General features: G+C 42.5%; 4 protein-coding genes across 8 annotated transcripts; 1 reads left to right on the top strand and 3 right to left on the bottom strand.

The window, feature by feature from the left end:
* The first annotated feature begins 1,847 nt into the window (after positions 1 to 1,847).
* On the top strand, positions 1,848 to 4,268 carry gamt (guanidinoacetate N-methyltransferase). Its single transcript, XM_037249984.1, has 6 exons — positions 1,848 to 2,094; positions 2,833 to 2,978; positions 3,057 to 3,120; positions 3,192 to 3,259; positions 3,338 to 3,448; positions 4,013 to 4,268. Exons 1-6 carry the CDS (start codon positions 1,908 to 1,910, stop codon positions 4,151 to 4,153), a joined length of 717 nt encoding a protein of 238 aa, XP_037105879.1. The 5' UTR covers positions 1,848 to 1,907; the 3' UTR covers positions 4,154 to 4,268.
* Positions 4,269 to 4,380: 112 nt separating this feature from the next.
* ndufs7 (NADH:ubiquinone oxidoreductase core subunit S7) lies at positions 4,381 to 7,340 on the bottom strand. 3 transcript variants are annotated; one of them, XM_037249987.1, is made up of 9 exons: positions 7,271 to 7,340; positions 6,757 to 6,793; positions 6,565 to 6,639; positions 6,376 to 6,496; positions 5,981 to 6,160; positions 5,550 to 5,596; positions 5,350 to 5,438; positions 4,865 to 5,194; positions 4,381 to 4,793 (listed from the first exon to the last, which is right to left on the bottom strand). In XM_037249987.1, exons 1-8 carry the CDS (start codon positions 7,284 to 7,286, stop codon positions 5,097 to 5,099), a joined length of 663 nt encoding a protein of 220 aa, XP_037105882.1. In that variant the 5' UTR covers positions 7,287 to 7,340; the 3' UTR covers positions 4,381 to 4,793; positions 4,865 to 5,096. The 3 variants fall into 3 exon arrangements, with proteins under 3 accessions (XP_037105882.1, XP_037105881.1, XP_037105880.1); XM_037249986.1 differs by lacking the exon at positions 7,271 to 7,340 and having other exon boundaries at positions 6,757 to 6,830; XM_037249985.1 differs by lacking the exon at positions 7,271 to 7,340 and having other exon boundaries at positions 4,381 to 5,194; positions 6,757 to 6,815.
* A 374-nt stretch (positions 7,341 to 7,714) lies between these two features.
* On the bottom strand, positions 7,715 to 12,230 carry LOC119121978. 2 transcript variants are annotated; one of them, XM_037250118.1, is made up of 5 exons: positions 11,910 to 12,230; positions 10,547 to 10,838; positions 9,534 to 10,097; positions 8,864 to 9,077; positions 7,715 to 8,558 (listed from the first exon to the last, which is right to left on the bottom strand). In XM_037250118.1, exons 2-5 carry the CDS (start codon positions 10,818 to 10,820, stop codon positions 8,303 to 8,305), a joined length of 1,308 nt encoding a protein of 435 aa, XP_037106013.1. In that variant the 5' UTR covers positions 10,821 to 10,838; positions 11,910 to 12,230; the 3' UTR covers positions 7,715 to 8,302. The 2 variants fall into 2 exon arrangements, with proteins under 2 accessions (XP_037106013.1, XP_037106012.1); XM_037250117.1 differs by having other exon boundaries at positions 11,914 to 12,229.
* Positions 12,231 to 12,668: 438 nt separating this feature from the next.
* On the bottom strand, positions 12,669 to 16,226 carry ctdspl3 (CTD (carboxy-terminal domain, RNA polymerase II, polypeptide A) small phosphatase like 3). 2 transcript variants are annotated; one of them, XM_037250119.1, is made up of 11 exons: positions 15,928 to 16,226; positions 15,134 to 15,239; positions 14,902 to 15,042; positions 14,644 to 14,758; positions 14,385 to 14,496; positions 14,204 to 14,290; positions 14,009 to 14,071; positions 13,649 to 13,728; positions 13,452 to 13,578; positions 13,277 to 13,372; positions 12,669 to 13,088 (listed from the first exon to the last, which is right to left on the bottom strand). In XM_037250119.1, the coding sequence occupies exons 1-11, from the start codon at positions 16,066 to 16,068 to the stop codon at positions 13,023 to 13,025; spliced, it is 1,134 nt and encodes a 377-aa protein (XP_037106014.1). In that variant the 5' UTR covers positions 16,069 to 16,226; the 3' UTR covers positions 12,669 to 13,022. The 2 variants fall into 2 exon arrangements, with proteins under 2 accessions (XP_037106014.1, XP_037106015.1); XM_037250120.1 differs by having other exon boundaries at positions 14,644 to 14,752.
* Positions 16,227 to 16,555: the final 329 nt, after the last annotated feature.

Below are 16,555 nucleotides of genomic sequence, written 5' to 3'. Positions count from 1 at the left end.
ATAGAGAATGTGCTGACGTCTTGTGGCTCAAGTTGTTCAAATCAAATAACCAATATTTTTTTGTTGTTAAACTCACCCTAAACATTATTTTAAACCTGTATGCATTACTTAATGCATTTGAAAATGAAATTTGAAATAAATAAAACATTCACTCTTCATAAATGTAACCAACCTTAATGCAATTTAAAGTCATTTATAACTGGTGCACATTTGCCACATTCTTGAAGACAGACCCACGTTGGCATCATTTCAAGGGGGGTGGCTTTATTTTCAGTGATTCACAAGACTGAATAGGGAGGAATAATTTGAGACCCCTGCATTCTCTAAATGTTAAGACAATTGTCCTAGAGACTGTAGAACCTAAAAAGGCCAGCTTTTGTGACACAAGTACCCATAGCTACAATAGATGATCTCATCAAAATGATAAGTACATTTCATTTAGCTAATTTCAACCAAACTATTCACGTATATAATGTCACAACATGAAAACCGCAGTGGTAAAGTTGCTGTCGATGCTTGTGAGCTCTCACATTAATATTCACAAGCAGTGTAGCTAAAGAGGCCCCTGCAGCATGAGAGGTAGGTGGACATTAAACCATGACTACACAAGGACCCTCAGTGAGGAGAAAACCCCACTCAGCCTCGGCTAATGTGCCTGAAGTGCATGCTGGGTCCAGGTGATGCGAAGAGGGCAAAAATGAACTCTTTTGGCTTATTGTAGTGTCATTGTGCCGCGTGTAATGTTGCACGGGGAAAAAGGTTACACATTATTGTACATGAATGATAGGTGAAAAATGTACTTGTGTTAATATTATGTGCTCTGTTGTATTATTGTTGATGTTGTTACAGCTGCACCTACTGTGAAAGCGCAAATAAAACTATGAATTAAGTCAACAAAGAAATCTGTCTCATTCTGGGTAGGAAAATATACAAATCTATATAATTTAACAATTGCAAAGTAACACAACAATATGACCACAAGAAATCATAGACTCAACACCTGCAAGATTTGGGTTTGTAAACATGCAATGGTGATTATTTTTGCACACCGAGGGGTGCTATTTAAACAGCTGTGGCCTAGAACAGATGGACTGTGTGTCTGAACTTTGTAACCTGTGAAAATCTCCATACATTGGTGCTTCTCACGCCAGTGACGTGCAGTGAAGTTTATGACTGCTGAGGCACCACTTCACTGGAGTCAGACATAAAAGTATGAACACAAAATGGAAGATTAGTTTTTTCAATTTTTACTTGCATTGAAACGACCCAAATAAGGTCAAAATAAGGCTGCCCCTCTTTTTGTTTTTGTTCTTCACATGCATAGAACGTCCAGCAGAGGGCAGCAGTGCCTCACTTGCCTACGTTGACCCCTCGTCCCTGTCTCATGTTTTGCGTCAAGTACCACGTCAAAAAGTACTTAGCTCTCCAAGTACCGCCATGACGCTCTAATAAAGTAAGGAAGTTGGCCAAAATACAAATGGATTGTACTTTTAAAAATTGTATGAGACAGGTCTGCTTAAAAATCAAAAAGGTAAGAGTAATCACTATTGCTACTCAACAGACCACTTAGTGTTGACGCTCAGATTCAAGAATTAGCAGCAATACGGTGTTTCAAGATGACGATACTATTTTAAATTATGGGACTATATATCTTGTTTAAAACGGACATTGCAACTATCTTTTACTTTGCCTCAGATGAGGGGCTTGAGATTGCAAATTATTCGCCCGAGTGGCGCATCTAGTACGGAGACAATCTCGGAGGCGAGTGAGCGCCGTGGCTTGCGCCTTTGACCTGCAATGCCGACAATGCCCCGCAGCGTCAGCACTCCAGAGCCCGATATAAACCCCCGGCCTCTCGCCTTTCTCCCCCTTACGCCGTGCAGACAGTCTTGCCGGGCACAAGCAAAATGAGCAGCAGCGCCTCCATCGATCAACCCATTTTCTCCAAGGGGGAGGACTGCAAATCCTCGTGGCACGGCGCCAACGCTGGCTACAATGAAGCCGATACTCACCTGGAGATTATGGGCAAGCCCGTGATGGAGCGCTGGGAGACCCCGTACATGCACTCCCTGGCAACGGTGGCAGCCTCCAAAGGTTACTTGACCTTGTATTTTATTATCTTTATGTTAATTGCCCCATAATTTTATTTTATTCATTGATCTATTTCTGTAACATCAACTACCTTCTAAATGTGTTTCTTCTGTGAAAAAAAGTGATTTAATATGGCATGCGGATGTACTTACGCCGAATTAATCAACATTTTACTTCCTTTTTTGATCAAATTTCTGGTGCACACTTACACAGGGGGGGGGGGGGGGAAAGTGAACAGAATCCAGCAGCTGTCATGGAAATTGGCCAAGAAGTCTGCAGAGTGTGGTGGTGGTGGTGGGGGGGTCATTTTTGCTTTGTGTGAAAATAGACTCACACACTCCCACGTGCGAGGGAGGACAAGTGTCAGTGCCGAAAGTTTCTCGGCATTGACAGTTAGTTACTAAGTTACCAAGCTATTGTGGTACTGTAGTTTACATTTAAAATGGCAATTTGCCTCCTGCTATGGTGTAAGGAATTGAAGGCCATTAAATCAGCCAGGAACCCAGCAACGACACCTTAAGCATCTCCTAGTCCACTCACGTCTATTTATATTCTTGAAACCCTGTAAGCTTTCCAGTCACACCCAACTAACTGGTGATCCTTCAACAGGAAACCTAAAACGTTTTTTTTTTAATCACTGCAACACCTATTTTGTTCGATTAACTATGGCAATTTTGAAAGTCAAGTTTAAAGAGATCATTTCGGTGGATATTATTGGGTCTAATGATATTTGTCATTCAGGCGGTCGGGTTCTGGAGATCGGTTTCGGCATGGCCATTGCTGCCACTAAAGTGGAATCCTTCCCCATTGAGGAGCACTGGATCATCGAGTGCAATGACGGCGTCTTTAGCCGACTGGAGAACTGGGCCAAGTCTCAACCACACAAGGTCTATAGAAAAGTGTTGTTTTTTTTTTTGGAGCCTGTTCAGTTAAGGCTTTCTGCTCAGTTTTTGGTGTCGTCGTAGGTTGTCCCCCTCAAGGGCCTCTGGGAGCAGGTTGTACCCACCCTGCCGGATAACCATTTTGATGGTATGAAATCAGTCACATTGACTTCCTGCAAACCAGTACACTTCTAACAAGCATTTTGTCTTCCCTTCCAGGTATCCTGTACGACACATACCCTCTGTCTGAAGACAAATGGCACACACACCAGTTTGACTTTATCAAGGTTTGAACACAATTTGGAGCTGTGGCAAATGTTAAAAGTGGAATCACGTCATAAGTTGGTACTTTTGTGTGTGTGTAGGGTCACGCTCACCGATTGCTGAAGCCCGGCGGCGTCCTCACCTACTGCAATCTGACCTCCTGGGGCGAGCTGCTCAAGGGCAAATATAACAATATCGAGACCATGTTTCAGGTGAGTTGCTATTATCAGCAAATGTGGTTGTATGAAATGCAATTGCAGTCTGTGTGTCATCATAAGTTTGGTGATACAAGAGTGGAAAGGAAGGAAAAAGAAGGACAAAGATAGATTAATTTTGTTTTAAGTTATTTCCCAAGCCATGAGATCATAAGTCAAGACATACATTTCAAATTCCCTAAAGATAACACGCCACGTTTATCTTGGACACACGTTATTTTCAGCCTAAGGCAAGACCAAAGTTCATTTTTAATTATGTTTTTAAAGACTAGTCAGCTGAACTAAGACTTCCTTATCATTAGGATTCAATTGAATTGACAATTGACTACAAACGGGTAAACATTCACTCTTGATAACTATGGTAATCAATCATTGGTTCTTGTCAAATATCAAGATTTGTTTTTTTACAATCAGCATTAAGGGTTTGTGTGGTTAAGACAAAATGCACCTCCACTGCACATCCGCCTTGAGTTCAGGACAAACGTTAACTTGCTGCAATAGGGCAAGGTTAGTGATAACAACGTCTTGAAGCCTTACTGAGCAAACTGTTAATGATTTCAGGAGAGCCAGGTGCCTCATCTGCTTGAAGCCGGCTTCAAGAAGGAGAAGATAAGCACTACTACCATGGACATTGCACCTCCTACTGAGTGCAAATACTATTCCTTCCATAAGATGATCACCCCCACCATTTACAAAGAGTAAAGTGCAAAGCACTACGGAAGATTTTCTTTTTTTTTTTTACTAGTATGCGCCTTCTCTGACTTTCTCTCCTTATTCTTGTTTGCCTTCTTTCAATAAAACCAAGTCCATGGTATGAGTCAATGAATTTTTCAATTTATGCTAGCATGTCACAAGGGAACAACAGGGCAGCTTTTATACTCCACAGTCCCCACTTCATTAGACAAATTTAAGCAGCACTTGACTCAGCATTAGCATTAGCACGCTCAGTTAATAAGAGGTGTATAATGTCGACAAATCCAAACTGGCGACAAAGTACTGTATACATTCCTGTTAAAAGATAACAGTACAAATCATGTGAACACAAAAATATAAACTCATTAGATGGACAGAAAAAGTCAGATGGGGAAACTCAGTAGTGGGTAGATTCCATTTTTTTTTTTTAAATAAATGCTTGAAATGACCTTTGTCAAAGTCAGAGCAAGTGATTATTTTTCAAATTAAACAAAAAGCACATGAAGTTGCAATGAAAACAATAGTCAGATTTGAGCTTTTACTTTTTCTGCATTGTCTGCTGTCAAATTGAGATTTGGCGCCACCTGGTGGCAGGCTAACGCAGTACACTTGGTAGACCAATGTCAAGTCCTCATGGGACAATTTAAAATTCTGTGGTTTTACCAACTTCACCAAATTAGAGCTTTCATTAAGTCTGGAATCTTTATTTCTGTTACAAAGCTATTCTGCAGATATGACAGCAGATTACTTTAAAAAAGGTCAGAGTTTGGTTGAAAACAAGCATCAGTACAGCTAATATTAAATAATTCTTGACTTTATTTTACGGTGATTTCTTGCAGTTCTACATTGAGGATGAACAACGTCCCAAATGAAACCAGAACTTCAACACTTAAAGCTCGGGTGTATTATATACACACACACACACACACACACAGTCATACATAATGCCCATTCACTTCCGATACCAGATTGCCAACTTCTTCTCACGTTTGATCTTCTTCTGCAACTGCAATGTTCCATAGAGGAGAGCCTCTGCGGTGGGTGGGCACCCTGTGCACAGCAGAAGTAGTAGGATGTAGAAATAAATCACAATTTTATTCTATCACAGACTACATCCATTTTCCCTGACTGTACTATAAATAATATCACCATAGTACATTAATATATCCAACATTTTAAAGACCATGATTCACATATATGTATACCTGGAACATAAATGTCCACTGGTACAATTCGGTCACAGCCTCTGACGACAGCGTAAGAGTAGTGATAGTAGCCTCCTCCATTTGCACAGCTAGGGGGAGCAAACAATCACGAGTCAAGAGTAGTGAGTTCAAAATGAAACATCCGCTTTGCTGCCAATATCAAATCACAGCAGTTAAAAATGATTTAGTAGGCATCTCACCTTCCCATGGAGATAACGTATCTTGGCTCAGGCATCTGGTCGTACACCTGTCGGAAAAAAGTATTTACGTCATTTTCAACATTACATATACTTTTGGATTTTTTTCTGTACAAATATTTGGGTCTCCAAAACCACCAGAAAAGTTATTAGATTAGTTGCTCATCGCTTTAAAAACCAGAACGGTCGGTAAACTCGTTGAAGGTCACTGCGCTGGCAACATTGAGCAGCCGATCAGTTGCGTGCCAACGCGCTCAGTCGGTCACCATAGTAATGAAAGCTGTACTTTGCATTTACATGAGACGGAGCCACCGAGCCCCTCAATGCTGTGATTTGAGGTTGCTAAGTGTTGCGCAAATTCTTTATATATAGTTTATTCATATTGTAATATTATACGGGCATTGGACTTGAGGATTAGACTTCTGCGTCCTCACCTTCCTGAGAGCTGGAGCCATTTTGTTGGTCAAGGTCCCGGCCACAATCATGACATCAGCCTGTCTGGGACTGGCGCGGAACACCACGCCGAAGCGGTCCATGTCGTAGCGCGGTGCCGCCATGTGCATCATCTCCACCGCACAGCACGCCAAGCCGAAGGTCATAGGCCACAAAGAACTCTACAGGGGTAAACACAATAGATCTTGACCGTGATATGACCTCTGGTGCATCCATATTAATTGTATAAATCATATTTATAAAAAGCTGTATGATTCATGGGACCAGTGTAAATGTAACTCACGCAATATAGGCTCACCAGACATTTTATACATCATAAATTCTGACCTTAACTCTTAATTTGTAATTCAATCGACACAAAAGACGGTCCACTCACCCTGCGAGCCCAGTTAATAAGGTCATCCAGTTTGGTGATGACATACTCGCCCTTGCTGCTGGCTACAGACGATGGTTTGGCAGCCGCCACTGCCGTGCTTTTCTCTCGGACGGGCACCAAACTGTAAGAAGGGACAATACCTTATTATAAGGAACTTGATTTGATCAAACACACTCACAAGCATCACACCTTGTGGTGGTATTCTCGCTTTTAGCGGCGTTGTGCAGACTCTTCTGCTGCTGAAGAAACAATGATGAAATTGGTCTGGGGAAGAAAGAGCAGGTTACATTTATGACCATGATTTACCCTGTGCAATTGTCATCTTTACGATTGACGCCATGTTGAAACTTCACATTCGAGCATACATAGTTATTCACTTACCTTGCACAAAAACTGCCAGACCTGGTCAGGCGAGGCCCTGCAAAAATAACGGCATGCATTAAGTATTTTAGATGAATTGTTAGTCACCCATCTGTCAAAGCTGGCTGTATGATAATTATTCTATTGTCTATTCATATTGTTCTGTTGCCTAACAATTATGAGAGCATTTACAATCATGTAAAAAGCAAAGAAAACGTAAATAATCCACCAAACGTCCTTGTCTACTGGATGTCTGCGTCGTCTATCTGTTTCTAACCTTTCTGTTACGTTACAACGAGGCTTTTGGAATGACAGCAGTCGTTTGATTCTCTTGCATATTAGCTAGCAAGCTAACGCAGACGCAGCAAGGTCAGCGTGCATATGCGCTTAAAAGTTGCTGCTCCAAATACTGACGCAGTGAAACATAAGACAGTCCGATTTGGTGTCCAAAATCCCAAATAAGATTAGCAAATCACTGTTAGAAAGCCCGACAGACTTGATGAAAGCGTATTATTTCACTCAAAACATTACGTACCCACCAACGCCGCCATCTTTGGAAATAGGTTTACGTCACAGTTCTGTGTTAATTACGTACTCATGCGGCTAGGGGGCGCTGCTGTTAGGGTCAAATCTCTTGTCGATGGGCTTAATAATTATATTCGCATATATATATATATATATATTTTTTTTTTTTTAAATGATGGTGCTGTTCTGTTCATGTATAACAAGCGCATCTATGGCGTCCGTGTTCTTGAAGTGCTAATTATGTTGAAGCGCCACTCAAACTGCTGATTTTCATTGGTTAATATTCATGACACATTTTCATTCATTCTTTTGTCACATTTAAGTTATTTCTGTGACCTATGTGGGTTTGTCTTTCATGAACAGAGGTGTACCCACAATTTTATCCATGTTTGTGGTTTCGAGTCACTGAATTTCACATTCTCCTCCATGAGCCCACACACGTCTCCCAGAATAATTGTCTGCAATTAAGTTTATTTTTATTATTCTTCTGTTGGCTTTCTATTTTAGTTTAGACTCATTACAGGGGCCAGAGAGCAACATCAGCAGCAAAGTAAGCCAGTAGGCAGCAGATGGAGGGCAACTTGGAGCACACATAATAACAGTCCAAATGCTGCACGCACATATACGTTCTTCTGAGAATAACTCTTCAGAGGCCCAGACTATTCTAAAGCAGCCAGCTTTTTTTTTTTTTTTTACAACTGGATTTTATTCTGCCTTCATATACACAAACTTTTTACAAACTCGTCACTTTTGCTTTTTTTTTTTTAAGCGACATGAGAATTGAAGACATTTGTACTGGAGTAGCTTGAAAGGACTTGTTGGAGTGCTTGGCCCCATCACCACCAAAAGCTGGCAAAGAGCTCTTGAGTTTCAAATAATAAACAATAAAATAAAAAAAAAACAGTCTACTAGAGTTAAATCATTGAAGCCATCAAGAACTGAGAGGTTATCGTGGCAACTTCTTTAGCTTTGCCGGACTGTGGACCACAGGAATGACTTATTTTTGAAGAGATTTCCTTCTGGAAGAAGAGCACACATGTCCTCACTGAGAGTTCAGGAAGTTTGTGGCCAGCACGTCTGGTGTGCCACTTGGGCTCTGTGTCGTCTCCCCCAACCGAGAAGATGTGGTGACCTGATTAAAAAAAATGTCCTGGGAAGGAAGGAGCGACTCTCTGCGGTACAGGTTGTACAGGAGAAACATATTGTAAACCAGCAAGGCCATGAGCGGGAAGACGGTCAGGCCGGAGCCGAAGCCTCGCCAGGAGCTGCACGCATTCAGGCTGGCCCAGTAAACAAGCCTGTTTGAGGGGGGCAACAAAAAAAAAAAATCATGTGACTCACGTGCCAGTAGGATTGTACCGTGAAAGAAAATTACTTTTGTCGTGTACAAGTCTGACTTACAGTAGCTTTTAGGGTTTGGTTTTGTTCGTGACATTGTAATTGTGGTCGCTTTGAGTTGAAAATAGACCGACTCTCGTCCACTGCACACGCATCTTAACCAGCGTTGGTAGCAAAAAAAATCTTTTTATAAAGAACTGAAACTCTATGAATAATAACTCTAATTAGATATATTATATGACATATTTAATGAATAGAAAGTTACCTTCCCAGAATGAACATGGCGACCAACATTGGTACCAATTTGAGCTGCTGTTGAGGGATAAAGGCCGCCATGACGAGAAGATTGAGGACGTAGAGGAATAACAACTGCAGGGATGCAGTCACGAAGAGCTGCTGAATCGCGTGTCTTCGGGGAGGTGAGTCGTGCAAACTGAACGAGGCGCTACAGAAGCGGCACATTGCACCTAAGAGCATTGCTGGAGAGGGCACAGAAGGAAAATGTTAGTAAAATGTTGGACAAAAAAAGTCCTGAAAAAGTTTTTTTTTTTAATGCCACTTTGTGAAGAAAAAAAAAATATTGGTGAATTTATTTTAATTTGTTAAGTGATAAAAAAAAATTCAGTAAAAATAATAATCATTCACTTGCTAGATAATAATCCTGAAAATTGGTTTTTATCTCTGGGTTGAATTATTACTTTTTGTTTGACGATGAACATAATTTTTGAAGATAATGTTTTTGACTATAAAAAAATCCAAATTTAGAAGAAAATATGAAATAAATGGCCTGCCATACGTCCGCTGTGTAGAGGTTGAAAGAGCACCAAATAAAAGGGGACACGAGACGTTGAAACATTCCAAGACGAGGCGGCCAGACAAAATGAATCCTTCCTAATCCTTCTGCTTTCTGTGTGTCTGTTGTGAATGATGCCTACCAAGTACAACGGGGACTGTAGCCACCACACAGCAGCAGAGGGTGAAGACCACCCGGCTGGTCACGTCGGGGCAGTCGGGGAGCTGAACGTGGACGTAGCTATGGAGTGCGTAGAGAATGGCCGACGCGCACAGAAAAGAGGCCAGCACTGAGAGGAAGGCGGGGACTCGGCCGCTCTGACAGCATTTGCACACGCAGCAGCACCGACCACCGCCGGCGGATTCCTCGTGTGCGTCCTCGCGAATGTCCAGCACGCCCTCCGGGCTCCACACCGTCAGCTCCACGCTATCCGGCGGTGGAGCCATCAGGGGTCGATCTTCATCCCCCGTACAGCTCAGACAAGGGGATTCTGGACTCCAATTTGGTGTGTTTGTGCCGTTGGGGATGTCTCCCTGAGACATCAGAGTTGGAGCCTTGATGCACTTTTCCGTGGCGCCGGCCAAATTACGCTCTGTGGTGATCGGAGTGGAAAGAGTTTGATCCAGCGCTCCCTCCTCTGTGTGGCCGTGTCTCCTTTTCTCCTCGTGGAGGCCATTGCTGGGCTGCTGGTGGCTGGAGGCCGAGTCTGTTCAAACCAGAGGGACTGATTAAAGCAGCATCCAAAACCAAACAGTGGAGACTCTTACTCATTATCCACTGCATTATCCCCGTATTAGACATGTCAAGGCGTCGAAAGTGGGTTTTAGGAGCAGATTATCTTAATGCCTGGACCTCAAATGATCTGCTCTGCCACATCCTATAAATTCCCAGGACGTCAACAAACCAGTCCTGCATATCGTAATTGTTACTTTGCTAAGTTTGTTTTGATTTAATGTGTCTGTGATTGTTTCCCATTACCGAATTTGACATCCAGTCAACATTCACCCAAAATGTTCTTTTAAGTATATCTCCGAGAAAACCGGAGACATTTAGAACTGTGATTCCTCTGACTCTAAAGTTCAAAGATGCAATATGTTAAATGCTGAGTTGAGCTGGAGCAGATCTCGGATGGACTTTGGTGCGGTCGAAACTTACTCTTTGGCTCCTCAGCCGATGGTAGAGGCTCCAGGGAACGCTGCGAGCCGGAGGCCGAGTGGGAGGACGAGTGCAGCTCCTCCACCGAGGACTCTGGACTGTCTGACACGGGTGCCATGCAGATCTGTGTGTCCAGGTCCAGGAAGGGGGAGAAAGACAGCCTAGCAGGGTCGATGTCCTGAAGCTGGTTGATGATGTCGCTGATGGATTCCTTCATGCTGTCGAGCTCCTTTGCGTTCTGCCCGTCGCCGGCCTTAAGCCCTGACGTGTTCATAGTCGCACAGCCTGGCACCTGATTAAAACGACATGAACAGGCAACAGAAAAATGATTCCGATTTTCCATCCATTTATTTTTCCTGTTGTGCTTGTTCCCAGTAGAGCAGCAAGTGAGCTGGAGCCTATCCCAGATAGGTTGAGACAAACAATACATCTGGAGATGTAAACATAACTAGAGAATATGCCTAATATGGAAAACTATTACTAAATTTCCGCACATTTGCAATCACTGCTTGAAAGTGCGCGTTGAATATAATAGATAAATATACTGAACCAGGTGACGTCACAATCTCCTCAGGGTCGCTATAAATGGTGTCGACGGCATCTTGAGGATGGATTAACGAAGAATCAGTGTCCAGTTATGTTTATTGATTTTTATTTACGAAGCAAAATGACTATTTCGGTGACGTCACTTATATTCTTGGGATGAACTCGAATTAAAGTTGCATGCAATTTCTCTATTTGTGTTACGTTCCTTGCGATCATATCGTGCTGAATGGTGTTCTGTAGTAGCCCACGCGTGCTGCACGTGGATGTGTTAAATGACTTTAACGCCACAATAACAACATCCACGCGTCTCCTTTTGTTGGTTCAAACCCACGCTGACTTTCATTGACATGTGTGGCTCACATTCGGTAAGTAGTTTTGGCGCACACTCGCAAGGCAAACAATGGCACTCAGAACCTATTTTTCCCCCCAAACAAATTAAATGACGCGACCATAGTCAGATAATTCCAAACCACATAAATGCAATTCGTGGTGATCAGCTCGTGATCGTCTGCATGTGGAAAATGCGCGTACGATGGAATAGAGCGACTTTTCTCCCGCTTTAAAAAAGAAAAATACTTTCCCGGCTGTGTTGTGCAATTCTAAAAAATGTCGCCTAAATATTGGGTCAAGATGACTTAGTCACCAAGTGAATAAAAACGACCGTGCAAAAAGCTACGTCTCAATTAAAACGCAGTTAAAAGTCATGATGACTTGTGTCTGTCTTTTGTTTTGCGCCTATGCGGCAACAATCGCAGAGATAAATGAAACAACACTAATTCTATTCGTCAAATACAAACAAAAGTTGGAATTAAAGAACTTACCTTTCCAGTAGGTTGTAGGCTGTTTGTTGAGTTTACGCCTCTGGTGGTTAGAAGAAGAAAGCCTTTCTTCCCTCCCCCTCTTGGTTTTCTTTTTGTCTTCCAGGATCCTGAAGTTGTGAATCAAATTTCAGGACGGACAAAATACTAGGCTTTCCCTCCGCCCATTGCACCCCCTCCTTCTCTTCCCTTCCCGTCCCAGCCGGGTACCATGTCAAACACCATATGGAGCAAATAAAGCAGAGGAGATGCAGCAGGAGGGTAAGCACTTAACTTCCAGTTTGAGACTCAGTCTAAATGTTCACTATCACGGATATAATTGAGTATACTTTGAACGCGGAAAGTGTTCTTTTATGGCCGTGTTCACTGGAATAGTTGTCAGCGTTGGTGTTTGTGCGTCATAGTTATTGGAAGACAATTAAGCAAGTGCAATGAAACTTGGTTTGCAACAACTGAACAGATGGAAACAGCATAGCAATCTTTTCCACTTGCTGCACTGTTGGCTCTTTCCTGCTGCCGCGGGGCCATACGTGAACTTATTTTTACAGGCTGCTTTTGTTTTGAGAGAGAGACAGCTGAAAACCCAGCTGAGAAGTCCAAAACGACAGAGCCGTGCCATCCGCCTGCAAACAATTTATGACTTAGGTGTCGCATTTGAGGCTCGGAGATGAGAGAGTTTGCGAAAATCCATCACGGCTATTTGTTTAACTGCTGTGTTGTTAAATACCACAGATATATTTCACAATCACACAAAAGGATAATGATCCCACAATTAGGTTAGTTTTATTGCATTAAACATTGATCGAAAATAAAAAGGATTTTGCGAAATAATAAATAATTATATACACAACACATTTCAAGTTTCATCTCTGGGTCTTCTACTCAGGGGAATGATTTGATGGTAATGTGGTGCAAAATATAGAGCAGCATAGCTGAAAAATGGATATGTCGTCCTTGGAAGCGGTCACGGAGAGACACCAGGCATGCATGTCCACCACCACCACCACAACCACACATCAGTTGGCACATTAGCTAACCGCACCAAATTTTTCCAACGCAACAATAATGCAAAAACAAAGCTGAGAGAGTCAAGTGGGGGGGGGCTGGTCACATCAGTCCTCCGACAGCAGTCGGTGGAAGTGATCCTTCCTCTTCTTCAGCACCTCCCGAAAGTCCTCCTGAAAAAACACAGGAGATGATACGAGGGTGCGCGTGGAAAGTCTGCTGCTACACATAACCTGTGATTTGATTTAGAACTGACCAGAGGAGAGCACAACAAATATTTTCGGGATTCAAAAAGAAATCCTGCCGAAATACAGACGGCCATAAAAGATGCAAACAAACTAGCGATAAATGTCAGACGAACCGCTGCAGACAGTTTCTCCATGTAGGGGATGAGCTTCTGGAGTTCTCGGTCGTCTGACTCACCAGACCAACTCTTGATGGGAAGCGTGTTCATCAACTGCAAAATTCAGACGACACCTCAAATTGAATCAAACTGACGGCCAACGGGCACGGTGGACAATCTGTGTCATACGAACGTGGTTGGGGTAGGTGTGGGGGGCGTTGTCCAGAACCACAGTCTTGGTCAGATCTCTCCCCAGGACGCCGAGATCTTTGACGTAGTGGCCGAGAACACAGGAACACTCATCCTGATAAAGACGGTGGCTGCAAAATGATGATGTTATTCATTAATTCCTTACAATACACAAAGTGAAATGCTTTCAGGTTGACCTACCGAAAGAGCTTCCTTTGCGGGTCCAGGATATCCAGAATCTTCTCAGCGTACTCCCGCTTTGCACAAGTGTAAACAAAGAGCTGCAACATAGGACCACAAACACGGCAATCAGACACTTACTGGCTCTTATTACAAGACAAGGACCATTTGCAGAAGGGCTCCCCCTACAGTTTAAAGGGTGCCATGTCAAAAGCTAAAGTCGAGGTAAACAACAAAACAAGTATGTTACAAATATGCGCAATTTAGTTGGCCTGGGCCAACTCTTACCTCAACTGGATTCAAAATGTGGAGGAGGAGATCAAATCAGCACAGACATTCATTACTGTATACTAGATCCAAAATACATAGACACACACACACCTCGTACGCTTTTGCCACGGACTGCAGAAACTCCTTCACATGTGGTCGGAGGATCACGTAAACCTGTTAGTACCAAAACGATAGAAAGCCATCATGGGGATGGGGTCAAGGCAGACAAACATTTGCATGCTAATGAAGCAATGGCTATAACAATGCACCATTCACAGCATGGGAATTGATTATGACTTCATTCACCTTATATTGATGATCCTGAAATGCTGTCTGGAAGGTGTATTCGGCATTGTCGATCACATTCAGAGATCCAAACATCAATGTTTCATCCTGAAAGCACAACCGTCGATAGTTTGTCTTATTTTGCGTACCATACATGACTCAGCCTTAATAGGGACAAAGAAAAAAAAAAGTTGCCACTCACTAGGTCCACTACAAGCGTGGACTCCGGGGTACTCCTGGTCTTAGGGGGGATGTCAGGTAGTCTGGGCTGGGAATAGTGCGACTGGGATGGCAGGTTCTTGATGAAAGTGAAGCTGGAAAAAAATATGGTGAAAGTCCGATACTGTGATAATGACAATAGCAAGGATGACACTTGGCCCAGATCTGGGTGAAAGGTATACTATCAATGTTGACAGACACTGAAGCTGTAAAAATGTAAACAGGCAGAAAATAATGCTTACGGACTGAAGATGTGGTTGTCCGCGTCTCCCACCAGGAGGTCAATGGAGCCGTAACCAAACACTCCTTGTTCAGGACTCATCATTACATTGTTTTCTTCGCTCTTGTAATCTTGATTTTTGTTGTTGTTGAAAAAACAAAGACCAATTTCTTTCTCACTTCATAAAAGTTAAGACATCAAAAGCAAAAAGGTTTCTATTCATGAAATAATTTTTAAAAGACCAGTAAACAAAAAAAATACAGACTGAGGATTTACTTACTCTCTTTGCTGGGTGTGAGGAATCGAACAATGGGGGTGGAGATCTTTTGGGTGGTTGAATTATAAGGAGATGCAGGGTCCATCTCTGACAGTATGCGTTCATGGCGCAATATGGACCTGGGTGGAGTCTCCAAGACCGCATCTTGAAGAACAGTGTCAAGTTAGAGCCAGGAAAAAAAGGTCAGGGTATCAACTTACGAGAAAGAAGCGGGGGGGGAAAAAAAAAAGATCACCTGTTTCTTTGACAACCGTTGCAATGGCTCTTTTTCTCGGCCACCTACAGGGCAGCACGCGCCTCCTCATGGGTGGGACATCTTCAGAATCTGACAGCACTTCAACCTTCACAATAAGAGGTTCTGGTTGGGCACTGGCAGCTCCATTACTTTTCATATAAAGATGATCTTTCTCTCATATTATTTGAAAGGTGTCATACTGTATTAAACATTATATTGAAGCGAGGGATTCTGCAACATTGTGTATGAATAAAAGATGTCATACTTTGCATGCATGTTGACCTACTTATTGGTACACACATGAAGCTGGCCCATTTAAATCTGCCCTGCTCAACTAACCCTCACAATCCCAACACATTCATTAAAACACACACATTTTTGTGTTTACAAAGGAACATTACACACTATAAACATAGATATAATAAATATTCTGCATATGGTATTGAGCACATTTAATTTGCGCCACCCATATAACCAAGGCCACAATCAAAACAATACGATTAATGCATTGGAGTTTGAGATGTGCATGTTGGCCTGATTACACAAACGTTGAAAGTTTTACAATTCTTTGAATATATATAAATGAGGTACATGCCATATCTAGATCTAACTTCGCAGACGATCTTTTAGACTCTCATTTTGAGACCATAACAATCGAAAGCTAGCTAATAGCTACCAATAGCACGGCTAGTTCAGGCGAGCTAAGTTGTAGGCACGAAACGTAGTTTACGTTGAAATTGAAATGTCAGGACATTGTCGAGGAAAAACTTATTAATATTTTTCTTTTGCATTACCTTATCTTGTAATGGAGTTTCTGGGACCGATGCACGACGACTTCGTCTTGGTGTTGGTGTAGCTTTGTTGCTGGACGGCTGCCGTGTTTTCCTCGGCGTCTCCGTGTAGGGCGTCAAGGTTCTCTGTGATCGGAGTCTCATTTTAGGCTAAGCTTACACGTAAAGTTACTTTGTAAGAAATATATAACGCAGAACTGGAAGACTTCCTGCTCGTTGTTTTGCTACATTCTATCGGTTTGCTTTTTGACGAGTTCCTTTAGCTCCGCCTCCCCAGACCCCGCTTCATCTCGAATCATGCGCTCCTTTGTGCCAGTTTAAACATACCGGATGCGATTGGTTCATGACCACTGTCACGATCACTGGGCGGTGCTTGAGAAAAAGCCGTTTGGCTGCAGTACGACCATCATGACCAAATTGTTTGAGGCGTTCTCAACACAAATGTGTGCATATGGCGATATTAAAAGTGAATAAACTATTGTTGCATATAATAAAGCACTCAAATAGAGGCTCTGGGTACGATAAAATACACACTGCATGACTATAAAACCCCAAACTTGAAATAACCCAACAGGTTTTCTTATCACTGTAATGTCTCTTTTTGACCAGCAGGTGTCGCATTTTAACACAA

The sequence above is a fragment of the Syngnathus acus genome, chromosome 4 (assembly GCF_901709675.1).
Source record: "Syngnathus acus chromosome 4, fSynAcu1.2, whole genome shotgun sequence".
NCBI classification, from domain to species: Eukaryota; Metazoa; Chordata; class Actinopteri; order Syngnathiformes; family Syngnathidae; genus Syngnathus; species Syngnathus acus.
The sequence above is the reverse complement of the archived record's forward strand: the minus strand, read 5'-3'. Positions and strand labels throughout refer to the sequence as shown.